This window comes from Canis lupus, chromosome 33 (genome assembly GCF_011100685.1).
Source record: "Canis lupus familiaris isolate Mischka breed German Shepherd chromosome 33, alternate assembly UU_Cfam_GSD_1.0, whole genome shotgun sequence".
In the NCBI taxonomy this organism is placed as follows: domain Eukaryota; kingdom Metazoa; phylum Chordata; class Mammalia; order Carnivora; family Canidae; genus Canis; species Canis lupus.
This window is the reverse complement of record NC_049254.1, coordinates 13,528,544-13,543,116: the sequence shown is the minus strand read 5'-3', so window position 1 is coordinate 13,543,116 and position 14,573 is coordinate 13,528,544. Positions and strand designations below refer to the sequence as shown.

The window sequence follows — 14,573 nt, the reverse complement described above, 5'->3', positions numbered from 1 at the left end:
CTTTAAATATTAGAAGATATTCAGATATATTTTATTTATTATTTACAGCAAATCTCTATGCCTTCTAGAGTTTTTCTTTTTAAAGATTTTTTATTTACTTATTCATGAGAGACACAGAGACATAGGCAGAAGGAGAAGAAGGCTCCCTGTGGGATACCAGGACCCTGGGATCATGACCTGAGCCAAAGGCAGACACTCAACCACTGAGCCACCCAAGTGCTCCTAGAATTCTTTTTTAAAAACTACCACCTACATTAAAATTTCTACATTTAAAAATATAGACTTTTGAGGATTTTTTTCTATGTAGTTAGGTTTCACATTAACGAATAAAGGAAAATCTCCTTCCTTTAAAAATAATATTTCAGAATAAGAATTCTATCATGGCATTTTAAAAAGCTGATATGATTAGACTTTCTCTGTGGCAGAATTTTTGTAAAATGTCACTTTATTTGACTGGTCCTACCTAACAGTTATAAACAGACATCACAGTAATTGTTCCAAATGTCAGCAGTATGAATTTCTGTAACTCTCTCTCCTTATTACCTGGATAATTTTCTTAGGAAAATTTAAGTATGTATTTACTACATTTGTCTTATGTTCATCATCTGCCTGTATATAGGCCCCTAAAGTTCTATGATCATGTTTACATATTTGGAATGAGACAAGACTTTACATAGAAAACAGGTGTTAGTGACGCCTGGGTGGCTGTGGTTGAGCATCTGCTTTTGGCTCAGGTCCTGATCCCAGGGTCCTGGGATCAAGTCCTGCATTGGGCTCCCCACAAGAAGCCTGCTTCTCCTTCTGCCTATATCTCTGCCTCTGTGTGTGTGTGTGTGTGTGTGTGTGTGTCTCATGAAGAAATAAAATATTTTTTAAAAAATTAAAGAAAATAGGTGCTAAATGAAGTCTACTGATATGTATGGTATGAACTCTCAAAACAAACCATATTTAGACACAGTTTAATTTTGTATAATATTCTCTGCTTTATTATTTCAGTATCTCAAGATTAGTTTCAATAATGACCTAAATATACCTCTGAGATGAGAATGAGGAAGTAAGAAGAAAGAGCTATATTCTTAGAAATGGTTCTTAAAGACCTACATGCTGGCAACTTCTTCCCTAGCATAGATCCCTTCTCCTACGTGGTTCCCTTCCTTAAATAATTTACCCTTATAAACTTCTTTAGCTTGAGAATTCTCCAAACAATTCCCCTTCCTCAGAAATAAAAAGCTGACCATTGTTTAAATTACTTGTGTCAAAAATCTGTTGTTCTTAAAAGGGAGAACTTCTCACTGAAATAAGCCCAAGAGGCAAACTTTAAGCAAAAGGATGGGTGTGGGGGCAGCAGTCTTTTCTTTGACCAACATTTTTATCTCTAAGTTCTACAAATATTTATTTATTTACATGTGTTCCTGAAATTAAGGAGAAGGATAACAGGAGTTAGGGAGAAAACATCATTATAATACAATCTGTTGAAAAGATGATGCTGACTTTCACAATACAGTACATTCTTGGAAATCATGAGTCACACTGTGTTTAAAGGTCAAGTGTGCATTATTATTCCAACATTCACCTTTTGGAACATGCTTGCGATATTCTATACCTAAGTGAGAGTCGGTCTGACTGCTATTAGGCAGCCATGTGTCAGAGAGCAAAATGACTTCTGAGAATTCTATTGTGTTAGGAAGTAAAAACATGCTGAATAATAAGTACGCAAAGGTACAAAATGACATGTTTATTTTTCTCAGCCAAGGATTAGTACAATGTAAATAACTACCAGTACAACAGTTTACACAGTCTTTTGCTACACTGAACTGAATGGAATCAAAATAATTATGTTAAATTGGATATATGGTCAACTGCTATGGATCACATAAGTAAACTATATATCATAATAGCCTTTGTGATATAAATATCTTACGCGGTATCTTCTATAATCACTATTTGATAGGAATCAACGGTATCCTGTATGGCATAGTCATAATTTAAAAAAAAAAGTATAAGAAAAATATATGTATCTGCAACAGAACTGAGCTGCTATTTGGCTGTAAATAGTGACTCTGCTTGGGACTGAAAAGTCTCAATTTCACGTACCTGAGTGTGGTAAAATAACATGACCTGCAGGTTAATTTGTCTAGCGTCTGTTAAATGGGTCTGGAAAGGAGAGAAATTCCACAAATGCAAACTATGCATGGTCAACTGTTGCTACCTGCCCATCAAAACCATACCTCAAAGTGTTTTGTAAACACTGCCCAGTAACTGCAAGAAAAGGAGAGATCATAAAACCAAGGTCATGAGGGCCTGGGTCCTTTACATTTTCCATTTTAAAGAATAAAACCATTTTGGAATGCCATGTTTCAAAAACAGGAGTTTGGATTTCTCCAGGCAGCAGAGAGACTGACAGTAAAACTCTCATCTTTCCCTAGCATGCCTACATGAGAGCATCACAAAAGCAGGGTACGTTATGTGAATAGAGAAAATGAATCATAGGACCCATCCTACAGACCTATGACACAATCGTGGCAAATGCTAATCATCTGTACATTCCATTTCTTTTTCTTAGGTTCACAGAATCTCAAAAATCTGCACCCGCGACTTCTTCATTTGCATTCTCTTGGGTTTATTTATATCACTTCTATTATACTCAAGGCACAAAACAAAGCACATATAGATCTTTAACCAAAAAATAGATACAGTTTGCTCATGAGCTTACACAGGGAAACTACAGAACTAAGAGTGTGAACGGAATACTCATGTCTGTGTTTTCGAGCCCCGGCGTGAGCAGAGTGGGCAGGAATGAGGACTGGCTTACCTCTGGTGTTCCAAGAGCATGTTCTCCAGCTAGAAGCAGCATGCTCAGGCCTCCCATCTGTGTAGGATCTAAAAGAGTCGAAAACAAAGAAATTATCAATTTATAAGCATGAAGTTCATGTAAACCACGCAGAGTTGAAAAAGGATACTAACAAAGACTCAAACTCCAACAGGAGCATGTATAACTTTTTACAGGAAACTTTTAAAACTCTTCATATAGCAATAATCTGGCATATACGTGCTTAAGTACTTATACTTTTGTGAGCCTTTTAAATCTCCCTATTGTCCCACCATTCCAACACAACTCTTTCTTCAATACCACATCTACTTATAACAGGAATTATCTCCTCCTGTGATGATGCTTCTTCCCTTACTGAATACAGAGTTTCAGTGGATTTTTTAAAAAACATTTTAAATATAAAAGATAAAACTTTCAAAAGAGTGCTATGGGTCTGGATGGCTCAGTCAGTTAACCATTTGCCTTCGGATCGGATCCTGATCTCAGGTGTCCTGGAATTGAGCTCTGCTTCAGGCCACCTGCTCAGGTAGGGCAAGAAGCTCAGCTTCTCCCTCTGCCCCTTCACCCAGCTTGTGCTCGCTCTCAAATAAATAAATAAAAGTTTTAAAACAAAAGAGTTCTTATGCTTCATGTCTCAGAAGTTGGAGATTGTTATTCTCAAATTATTATTTCTACCATGTAAAATTAGGGCTGCTAAAAAGTATTGGGCTATATGAGAAACTGAGAGAACAGAGAGATATCTTATAAATGAGCCTTTCAAAATCCAGTGGGCTTTGTTCAAATAGTCTTTCTCTAAAACTTTCAAAAACAAATTTAAATTAGACAATGATGTGTTTTTGATATTTTAAATCTTAGGGTTGGAGTCAGGTGCTTCCTCAAAATACTATTCAGATTTGAAATGAATCCTTTTTATATTACTGAAGGCCTTTGTTTCCATTCCTTCAATAATCAACAAAAACGAAAAGACAAAATAAAAACAGCAAAGTGGTAGATCTATGACTCAGGGTTATGACTAAACAAGTATTAAAGAAAATAAGAAACCTATATCCTTTAAGGCTGTCTTAAAACAAATTAAATTGCAGATCTGCCTTGAAATAACATACGAGGCAGTGCCTAGCTCAATGCCTATCCTCATGCATGTGGGTCCTACATAAATGCATTTTTATTTTTAGGAATCTCTCTTCAATTAAAAGTGAGAATCAGGCATACTGTTGCCTGAAGACACTGAGGTGTTTTTCTTTTTGTTTAAAGATAGGACTTTAAGCGTATCTTTGTACACAATCTGTTTTAACTCATGAATCCACATTGACCACATCTTATAGTCAAGTTTTTTAATAAACTGAAAAAAGAATCTGAAGTTGTTACAAAGAGAGAAAGAAAAGGTTATTAGAGGGAAAAACAGGTTACCCAATGATCAAGTGGTCAAGAAATAGCTCAGTTTTGCAAAGCAGCCACATAGGAAGATGCCACATATGTAATACATGGGAACTCTGGCTGTTGTGATGAAGCAAGGCTATTTATTGTTGTTTTAAAAATTCCATCTTCAATTAAATGTTAAGTTTAAGAACTACTGTGTTTGTTAAAATAGACACTTAAATCTATTTAAAATTAAAATGAGGGGGAAATGAATTTAGCAGAAAGTAAATTTTAATTTGGTTCTTTGGGTAGCTAAATACTTTTGCAGCTGTCATTCTAAAGATCAGAAGGACTGGATGATAGCTTTCTATTAGAAATAAAAATGTTCAAATTTTAAAGTTCAAATTTTAAAATAAAATAGGAACATGCTTACATGACAATTTATTTGTTATAGCAACGTGACTTTGCAAGTTTGCTCTGTAGATAGTAAAACATAGACCAAAAGGTTACCACCATCCTTTACATTAATTTATACTTACACAATGTTATCTAGAAACATCAAAAATATGCACATAGTATGCTTTGCTCTCTCTTTACCAAGAGGACCTGTACTAAATTAAATTCTACACAGCTTTCTCTTCTTGGAAATCATACAATTTTAGCTGCTTTGGGATTATTCAAAATAGCAAAATGTCATGTTACAAAGACTACTGGAAAAAACAAAGAGATTATTGAGGAAAAACCTACACTGTCCTCTAAAGGCCCTATAAGGATCCCCTAGATTCAAAGAGCTAAGCCCCTCATTTTAGTTAAAAGTAAATCCATTTGCTTTCATTGTGCTGCAAGAGATACAACTGGAAATTTCAGAACAATGTTATCCATTATACACTAGCTTAATAAAGACCTGACCATGGACTACTGACATCTGTCACAGAGCCTCACATAATGAGAGAAACTTAAAAGTGTTTTCCTTCTTTGACTTTAAAGAACACTGTTTTTGTAAAGTTGACCTGTAAGTATCTTGGATGATGTCTAGGTCTTAAACTTTCGATTTGTAGGTACAAAAGGTAGATTAATAAACTGTTCAAAATGATGCTAAAACCAGGTATCTTTCATAGCTTTCAAAGCTTTCATAGCTTTATCTACAAATATTATCGGTTTGTGAAGAGCTACTGTATGAAAAACAAACACCTACTGATATTGATTTAGAACTGGGAGAAAAAGGCATAGAAGACAAATGATAATCGAAGGAATTTGGTTGGTAGCCAATCATCCATATACTCTTTCAGGGTCCTGATGATAAAACATTTTATTATAAAACACTTCATCTGATATAATTTGGGAAGTCCAGAGAGCTCACCAAGACGGCTCACAAGCAAGGTGAAACTAAAATGGTACAATGACATCTAAACAAGGACAGAGCTCTGTGTTTTGATTCTTCTGGGATATGCAGGGCATCATTTCGGGGGCTTACCTAGAATTATCCTACAGACACCTACACAGCAATAATCGGAAGACTGTTTCCTCAGAATGCTGCATTAGGTTAGACTGCATTTCTTGGCATTTAATATGACAACACACTGAATTGCTGAGTTCTGTTTTGAACTTTTTGAGGATCCTCCATATTGTATTTCTTTAGTGGCTGACTAATTTACAATGAACAGTGCACAAGGGCTCCCTTTTCTCCACATCCTCACCAGCACTTGGTATTGCAGGTCTTTCTGATGATGTTCAATCTAATAGGTGTGGGATACTATCACATTGTGATTTTAATTTGCATTTCCCTAATGACTAGTAACGTTGAGCATCTTTTCCTGTACCTGGTTGGCATTTTGTACATCTTTGGAGATATGTCTATTCAGATCCTTTGCCCCCTTTTTACTTAAGTGTTTTCGTTTTTGGTCGACCACTGAGTTGTATGGGTTCCAGACAGATTTTGGATATGAACTTCTTCTCAGATATGCGGTAGAAAATATTTCTTCCATTTCTGTAGGGGGTCTTTTCACTCTGTTGATGCTTGCTTTTGCGGTACAGAAGCTCTGTAATGTAGTCCCACTTGCTCACTTGCTATTTTGTTGCTTATACATTAGGTGTCATATCCCAAACAGATCATTACCAAGACCTAGGTCAAGGAGTTTTATTCTGATGTTTTCTTCTAAGATTTTCATAGCCTCAGGTTTCACACTTAAGTCTTTAATCCACTTCAAGTTAACTTTTCATGGTTGAAGATAGGGTCCAGTGTCATTTCTTTACATGGGAGTATCCAATTACCCCAGTACCATTTATTGAAAAGATGATCTTTATTTCCATTTAGTATTCTTGGCTCCCTTGTCAAATACTGGTTGATTGTGTATGATTGGGATTATTTATGGGCTCTCGATTCTGTTCCACTGGTCTGTTTTTAGGCCAGTGCCATATTGTCTTAAGGACTATGGCATTATAGTATAGCTTGATATCAGAAAGTATGAGGTCACCTGCTTTCTTCTTCTTTCTCAGGATTTCTTTGGCTAGTCAGGGTCTTCTGTGTTTCCATATAAATTTTAGGAGTGTTTTTTCTACTTCTGTAAAAAAATGGCATTGGAATCTTCAAAGGGACCGCATCCAATCTACAGACAGCTTTTGGTAGTACTGTTTTAACAATATTAATTCCTCCAACCCATGTACAGAATACCTTTCAATTCATCTATGTTTTCTTTAATTACTTTCATCAGTGGCTTGTACTTTTCAAAGATCTTTTACCTCCTTAGTTAAATTTATTACTAAGTGTCTTACTAGTTTTGATGCTATTGTAAATGAGATCGATTTCTTTCTATTACAGAAAATCTGTTAGTGTATAGAAACGCTACTGTTTTTTTTTATATTAATATTGTATCTTGTGACTTTACTGAATTCATTGATTAGATCCAATAGTTATTTGGTTAAGTCTGTAGAATTTTCCAAATATAGTCTTGTCATCTACAAACAATTTTACTTCTTCTTTTTCAATTCTTATTTCTTTTACTTTTCTTTTCTTTCTTTCTTTCTTTCTTTCTTTCTTTTTTTTTTTTTTTTTTTTTTTGCCTATTGCTCTAGCTAAGATTTATAGTATGATGCTGAATAAGAGTGGTGAGTGGAAAAGCTTTCCACCTTTCACAACTGGGTATGATGTTAGCTATAGGCTTATTATATATGGCTTTTTTTATTTGAGAGAGAGAGAGAGAGAGAGAGAGAGAGAGAGAGAGAGAATGAGGAAAAAGTGGGGGAGAGGGAGAGAGAGAGGGACCTCCCTACTGAGCAGGGAGCTAGACATGGGGCTCAACCCATGTCCTGAGCCAAAGTTAGAGGCTTAACCGACTGAGCCACCCAGGTACCCTGGCTTACACTTTTCTAGTAGTGTCTCTTTCTGGTTTTGATATCAGAATAATGCGGGGCTTATAAAATGAGTTTGGGGGTGTTTCCCTCCTCTTTGGTATTTTTGGAAGAATTTGTAAAGGACTAGTGTTAATTCTTCTTTAAATGTTTGGTAAAATTCACCAGTTAAGCCATTTCGTCTTGTGCTTTTCTTCACTGCAAAAGTTTTGATTACTAATTCAATCTCCTTACCCATAATTGGTCTAGTAAGATTTTCTATTTCTTACTCATTTGGTGTTGGTACATTGCACGTTTCTAAGAATTTCTCTTTTTTTCCTAGGTTGTCCAGTTTGTTGGTATATAGCCGTTCATAGAAGCCTCTTAGAATCCTTTGTATTTCTCTGGTATCAGTTGTAATGTTCTCCTTTTTCATGTATATTTTGTTGATTTGGGTCCTTTATCTTTTTTCGGGCATTAGTCTAGCTAAAGGTCTGTAAATTTTGTTTATTATCTCTTCAAAGAACCAACTCTTAGTTTGGTTAGCCTTTTCTCTTGTTTTTCTGTTCTCTATTTCATTTATTTCTGATTGAATCTTTATTTCCCTTCTTCTGCTAACTGAACTCTGTTCTTTTCGAATTCCTTAAGGCATAGAGTTAGGGTGTGTCTGTGATCTTTCTTGCTTCTTAATATAGGCATTTGTTGCTATGAACTTCCCTCTTAGAACTGCTCTTGCTGCACCCACAAATTCTGGTATATCAGGTTTCCATTTTCTTGTCTCAAGAAACATTTTATTTCCTCTTTCTTTTTTGATCCATTGGTTGTTCTATGAGTGTTGTTTAATTTTTACGTGGTTTTGAATTTTTCAATTTTCCTCTTATTTTTGATTTCTAGTTTCATACCATTGTGGTCAGAAGATAATTGGTAATTAATTTTAATCTTCTTGAATTTGCTGAGACTTGTTTTGTGGTCTAGACATACGGTCTGTCCTAGAAAATGTTCCATGTGTGAGTGGAAACAACCTGTGAACATTGATGGATGAATGGATAAAGAATATGTGATATTGTGTGTGTGTGTATGTGTGTGTGTGTGTGTGTGTGTAGTGACAGTGTATGTAGATACATATACACATACACAAAATGAGATGTTCTTCAGCCATAAAAAATGAGGAAATCCTACCATTTGTGACAAAATGGATGTACCCTGAAGGCATTATGCTAAGTGAAATAAATCAGAGAAAGACAAATGCTATATGATCTTACTTATATGTGGAGTCTTAAAATAAGAAAAAAAAAGGAAGAAAGAAATAACAGAAAAAGAAATCAGACTTGTAATTATCAGAGGCAGAGAGATAGGAGGAGGAAGAATTGGAGGAAAGCTGGTCACAAATTCCTACTACAGGATAAATAAATACTAGGGATGTAATGTACATCATGCCTATAGCTGACATAGCTGTATGACAAACAGGAAAGTTGTTAAGAGAGTTAATTCTAAGAATTCTCATCACAAGGAGAACATTTTTCCCTGTTTTTTCTTTTTATTGTATCTATATGAGGAGACAGATGTTAGCTCAATCTACTGTAATCATTTCACAATTTATGTAAATCAAACCATCAGTCAGTCTGTATGTCTTAAACTTATACAGCAATGTAGGTCAATTATTTCTCAATAAAACTGGATTAAAAAACAAAAGAAGTGTTATCACAATATTGCTTAACCTCTTTTCCCAGGGTCTTCATACTGCAAATGGTTCACTGCTCCCATTTTGAAGAAAATTTATTTATAATATATAATGAAACAGGAACCATTTAGCTCAATATCAACTTCATGGTTTCCATCCTGCTCAATTTCCCAGTTTCATCCTGAAAAATTTCTCTCTTGATTACTGCATTGCAATAGCCAGGACGACAGAGCTCTTTGCAGAATGAATATAAGTACTTTATTTCACGGTAATAAATGCTTTAGCATTCCTTACCACCCAAAGAGTATTAAAGGTCCCAAAACAAATGGGACCATCTGGAAGTTTTAATTTGCCTAGCTCATACAGCAATGGGGGTAGGGGGATAGGATGGGAATTCCTTCTAAGAAACAGCTGTCAGATCCATCTCATATGTGTGATGGAACTGTTCATATTCTTGTCCTAGATGTCTCAAATTCTCAGATGATCAATATAATTATAGCTTTTTAGTACCCACAATAACTAAGTTACTTACTGGGATAGCTTAATAGTATGTATGTGTAAACTACTTCGTTACATTATAAAATTCCCTGAGTTCTTAATTTCTACATTGCAGTCTGCCTTTCCATAATGTGTCAGAAATCCTCATACATGTAATGACTCTACTACTTGGTCCACACTTCCTTTAAATATACAAACACATTCTTTTTTTTTTTTTTTAAGGGATAGAAGTTTATTTTTTATTTTATTTTTTAAAAAGATTTTATTTATTTATTCATGAGAGAGACACAAAGAGAGGCAGACATACAGGCAGAAGTAGAAGGAGACGCAGGCTCCATCCATGCAGGAAGCCTGATGTGGAACTCGATCCCGGGTCTCCAGGATCACGCCCTGGGCTGAAGGCAGACGCCCAACTGCTGAGGCACCCAGGCGTCCCATACAAACACATTCTATGTATGTTGTATTTCAGAGCTTTCAGATATGCTGTATCTTTGCATTGCTTCACACTGGTTTAAATTTTTTGTTTGTTTGTTTAAATTTTGTTTCTCACTCTCTGTGTATATATAATTTATTTTTTTTAATTTATTAAAAATACTATCTAGATGTATTGCCCCTTGTCTTTAAAAAAGAATAGTTAGAAATAGTGTCTGAACTTACCAGCCATTCCAAAGTTTAGCTGAGGCATTTCTTCAGTCTTTGCTTTCTTGGGGCTTGGTAAATCTCTTGAAGAGTCAGATGGGAAAGCCCATAGTTTCTTTCGTGGATTGACAGTGGGTGTTGGGGATTTCACAGGCTTATTTGTGGTAGGACACCATTTGTAGCCAGGATTTGCTTTCATAAATGCATCTTTATACTGTAAATAAAGAATAGATAATAGATTTTAATATACAGACTGAATAAGTTCTAACAGCCTGCATATGTCACCTCCTCCATACCATTAAATAACGAATGAAACAATACATTCAGTAACTTCTGTGGCTTTCTTTATAAAAGAATGATAATCTCAGCCCAGGGCTTTAGCAATAGGACATGGATTTAACTAGAAAGTTCATTTGTGGAAGATGGATACAGATGCAATATATTTGTATCTTTCGACCCACACCATTTTTTAAGTATCCAAAAGAGATCTTACTATCGTAGAGCCAGAGTTATTTGTAAGGGAAGGAGCAAGGCTTTGAAGGCAGAAACATCAGAGTTCAAACCCTATCACCTCCACTTACAGCTAGAGTAACCAAAGATGGAGAATGTAACCTCTCTGGGCTTAACCTTTAGCTTCCATAAACTAGGAAGAATAACACCAATACACAGGGTTATTGTAAATAAACCATGTGCATCGTTTGGCACCCAGTTCAAAGTGGGTATCAGGTACACATTACAAATTATGAGTCAATACCAGAGCCAGATTCTGTTCACTGTTTAATTTCCGAAGTATGCCAAAAATTAAATCCATGCTTTGATGTACTGGTAAGGGAAATACAGGCAAACTTAACAGAGCAAAGTAACCAGTTTTGGGATAAACAAGCTAAGATCAAGATTGGTGAGAAGGGGAATAAGGTAGGAAAAGCTGATGTTTAACTTTTCAGTTATCTGAGGATTTTTTGGTTTCCCAGTATATATAGATGTTATATTTTTATTACACTACTAGTCTATTAGTGGCAAAACAATGAAATATCTTAATTAAAAATTCTTTATTGCTAAAAATTGCTAAACATCATTTGAGCTTGCAGCAAGCTATAATCACTGACCACAGGTCACCATAACAAATATAATAATGAAAAAGCTATAAATATTGCAAGAATTACCAAAAGGTGACATAGAGACAGAAAGCAAACAGATGCTGTTGGAAAAAGGTGCCGATAGACTTGCTTGACATAGTGTTGCCACAAACCTTCAATTTGTAAAAAGCTAAGTATCTGTGAAGCACCAACATCCCAGGATTTTATAATAAGCACCTAGGACTTCAAATGTGAACATGCTGAAAGGTGTGATGTGTGATGTTGCAATTAACCCATCACAATCTTTATGTCTTTATACTTGGAGGTTTCAGCCTTCACTGACAATATCCTCCTTTTCCCTCTATTTCTGTGACTTCTAGAACTCTTTCTGCCATCTCTGTTGCTTCTTTCCCCTTTTGTGACAATAAAACTAAATGAAATAATATTTATTGCTATTCATTATACATTGCCAAAAGTTATATCATCTAATAAAAATGTTTTTCCCAACTGCTGGAAACTTTATTAAATCAATACAACTGTTTCAATCCCATAAGCTTGCCCTTTAAAATGGTCATTCCATGTGTAAAGTAAACTAATTTAGTATACACTCCAAGTAGCTTTTTATTTAATCCAACAGGAAAAAAAAAAAAAGACTCTTTTATCCTTGGTATAAGAAAGTGTATATAATCCAAATAAACGTTTCCATTTTTTTACTTTAAATCATGTAAATGAAAACTGTATTATAAATAAGTGTTAATAATCAATGTTTTAGAATTATCCCCAGATTACCTTAAGTTTTCAGAATCTTTTTTTTTTTAAACCTAAAAGCTGTATATCTGTATGCTGATACATGGGTACACGCAGAAGGAAGGTCAGCACAAAATAATGAAAAAATACTGTTCCACTTTTCTTACACAAATAATTAAAATAGGGATGCAAGGCCAGAGCCAAACTAGAATTCACCATCATATAGCAGAATAAATTTGGAGGTATCAGATGTGATACAAGAGACATCCCACTCCATTCCATTCACCTGCATGGGGGATTTACATATTAAGCTGACGCAGACAAATAGCCCTGCAACCTGTCTGAAGGTGGAAAGTGACAAATGGTAGGGTGAGGTGAAAATGGAAGTAACAGACACATGCATCATTATTGTGTCCCAGGTAAAGGCACATGGGCTGTTTTGTCAGATGAACAGTCATCTGGACAAAGGTCACCACTCTACATAAAATGACAAAAGACTTTCAAACAAATTAATTAACACATTTGTCATGAGAAATTAAAAAGAAAATTATGGTTTTTAAAGAAGCAAGTCCCCGTTATAAAAGATGCTGGACTAGATGACAGACACCGTCAAGAGCATGAATTAAAGTCTCTACCTTCAAACTGCTTATAATCCACAATTAGTCACACAAACACTTTGGTGTTTTGTTTTGTTTTTAATGTGTGGTTCAGAAGCCTTTCCCTGGTTTCAGGCATGAAAAATGGTTTTGCAAAGGATCTGTAAAAGGGGAAGCTCCCTTTAGGTTGAAGAATAGAAGGCGAGAGAAAGTGCTAGAGGATGTGGGGTTTTTTTGGAAAGTGGTAACTGAGAATTCACTAGGAGGGACAATACTCTGTAACTGTAACACCATATTAATCTCGAAGATCCTTAAACTTGATGTAAATGAGCTAACATTCATTAGCTCAATCAGAAGTATATTGAGCAAGAGCAGTAAGAACGTGGGAGATAGAGCAAAGAACAACATGCAGTCCTTGTCCTTCAGGAATTTAAAGCTTACACGGAGATGTCATAAATTCATGTAAAGACACACTTGAACACCAAGTGAAGGCAGAGGCAGAAAAAGCCTCAGGGTATGAGGATGTCTCTCTGTCCTTGGAACTGGGCACCTTCATCAATCACTTGCTCTGATTCAACTATAACAAACAACATAGAAGCTTCATCATTTGTCGTGATGAGGTTATTAGGAAAGGGATTACAGAGAAGGCTGAATAAGGAAGAAATGAAGGAAGACTATATATAGTATGAAGCAAAGAGCTGAGTGAAACTGTTAGCATTCTCGTCAACTATGTGGGCACAAATCCATCATTATAGGATTTAAAGGGCCAAAGAGATAGGCCCCATCCATCTGGATCTCCAGGGCAGGGCTCTTCATGCTAGGGGTGAGAGGGAAACCTGTTTCATCCGTAACGTCAATCATAGGCCTATTGGTCCGATTTTGTAGGTAACTGAACTCTTGCTAAAATACTGATTTTCAAAAATCTCCCATGAAAATTAAAGTTAACCTCATGGCTTCCATTTTTTTTTTTCCTTCAAATTTCCAACTATCAGATAACTAAGTACATCTACTTTTCAGACAGTTTGTTATTTATACAAGGTGCTCAGTCATTGCTGGCTCCCTCCACCCTGATCCCAACTGCCACCACATTTTATTAGCAGTAATAGTGAGTCACTGTTATTCAATAATGGTTTAAATGCACACCTCTGTCACAGTATTTTGCTTACTTCATATATGATAATGACATTATTATGTATCAAAAAACAATACTCTATTTGTGTTAATCTTGGGTCTTAACATTAAATACCTTTCTGGATCATTTATAAGAATGGAAATTTGACCTTAAAAAGCACCTTAATATTAATAAAAAAAAATACACTAACAGTTCTCCAATTACTTGTTTTTAACGAGGGGGTGCCATCTACAATTCAGTTGTATTTCTATCTATTACTAGTCTAGATTTTCTCAACACAGTGAAAAAGAAATTGGCAACCCTGGTGAGAGTAAGGTAGAATCCTGGAAATGTCTATACCAATAAAGATAGCTGATTCAGGTGCAAATATATGAAATATCACCATGATTTAAAAAACACAACCTGCCAGAACCATGGAGGAGAAATTATACAAAATTTTTATACAAAAAATTATCTGATTTAAAAAAAGAATAGGTTTAACACATTTTTAATTTTGTAACTCTGGAGGGGTGTAAGTTACCCTTAGCATAATAAATTTTGAGACAGCTGTACCTCTTCACATCAGAAACAGAAATCACATTATTCAAGGGTGGAAAAGGAGAGGGGACACTTGAGAAGTGGCACTAATCTGTACTTTCTTAGTTCTAGGAGCTTTAACTCTAAAATTGTTCATTTAGATAATAAAACCTGA

At 35.3% G+C, this 14,573-nt stretch overlaps 1 protein-coding gene across 9 annotated transcripts in view; it reads right to left on the bottom strand.

Annotated features, from left to right (window-relative positions):
• BBX (BBX high mobility group box domain containing) overlaps positions 1–14,573 on the bottom strand; it is a 268,781-nt gene that overhangs the window by 72,185 nt on the left and 182,023 nt on the right. For all 9 annotated transcript variants that reach the window (XM_038582723.1, XM_038582722.1, XM_038582727.1 and 6 more), the window contains 2 exons: positions 10,350–10,545; positions 2,813–2,880 (listed from right to left, as the gene is read on the bottom strand). In XM_038582723.1, coding sequence (XP_038438651.1) covers positions 2,813–2,880; positions 10,350–10,545 — 264 coding nt within the window. The remainder of the gene's footprint in view (positions 1–2,812; positions 2,881–10,349; positions 10,546–14,573) is intronic.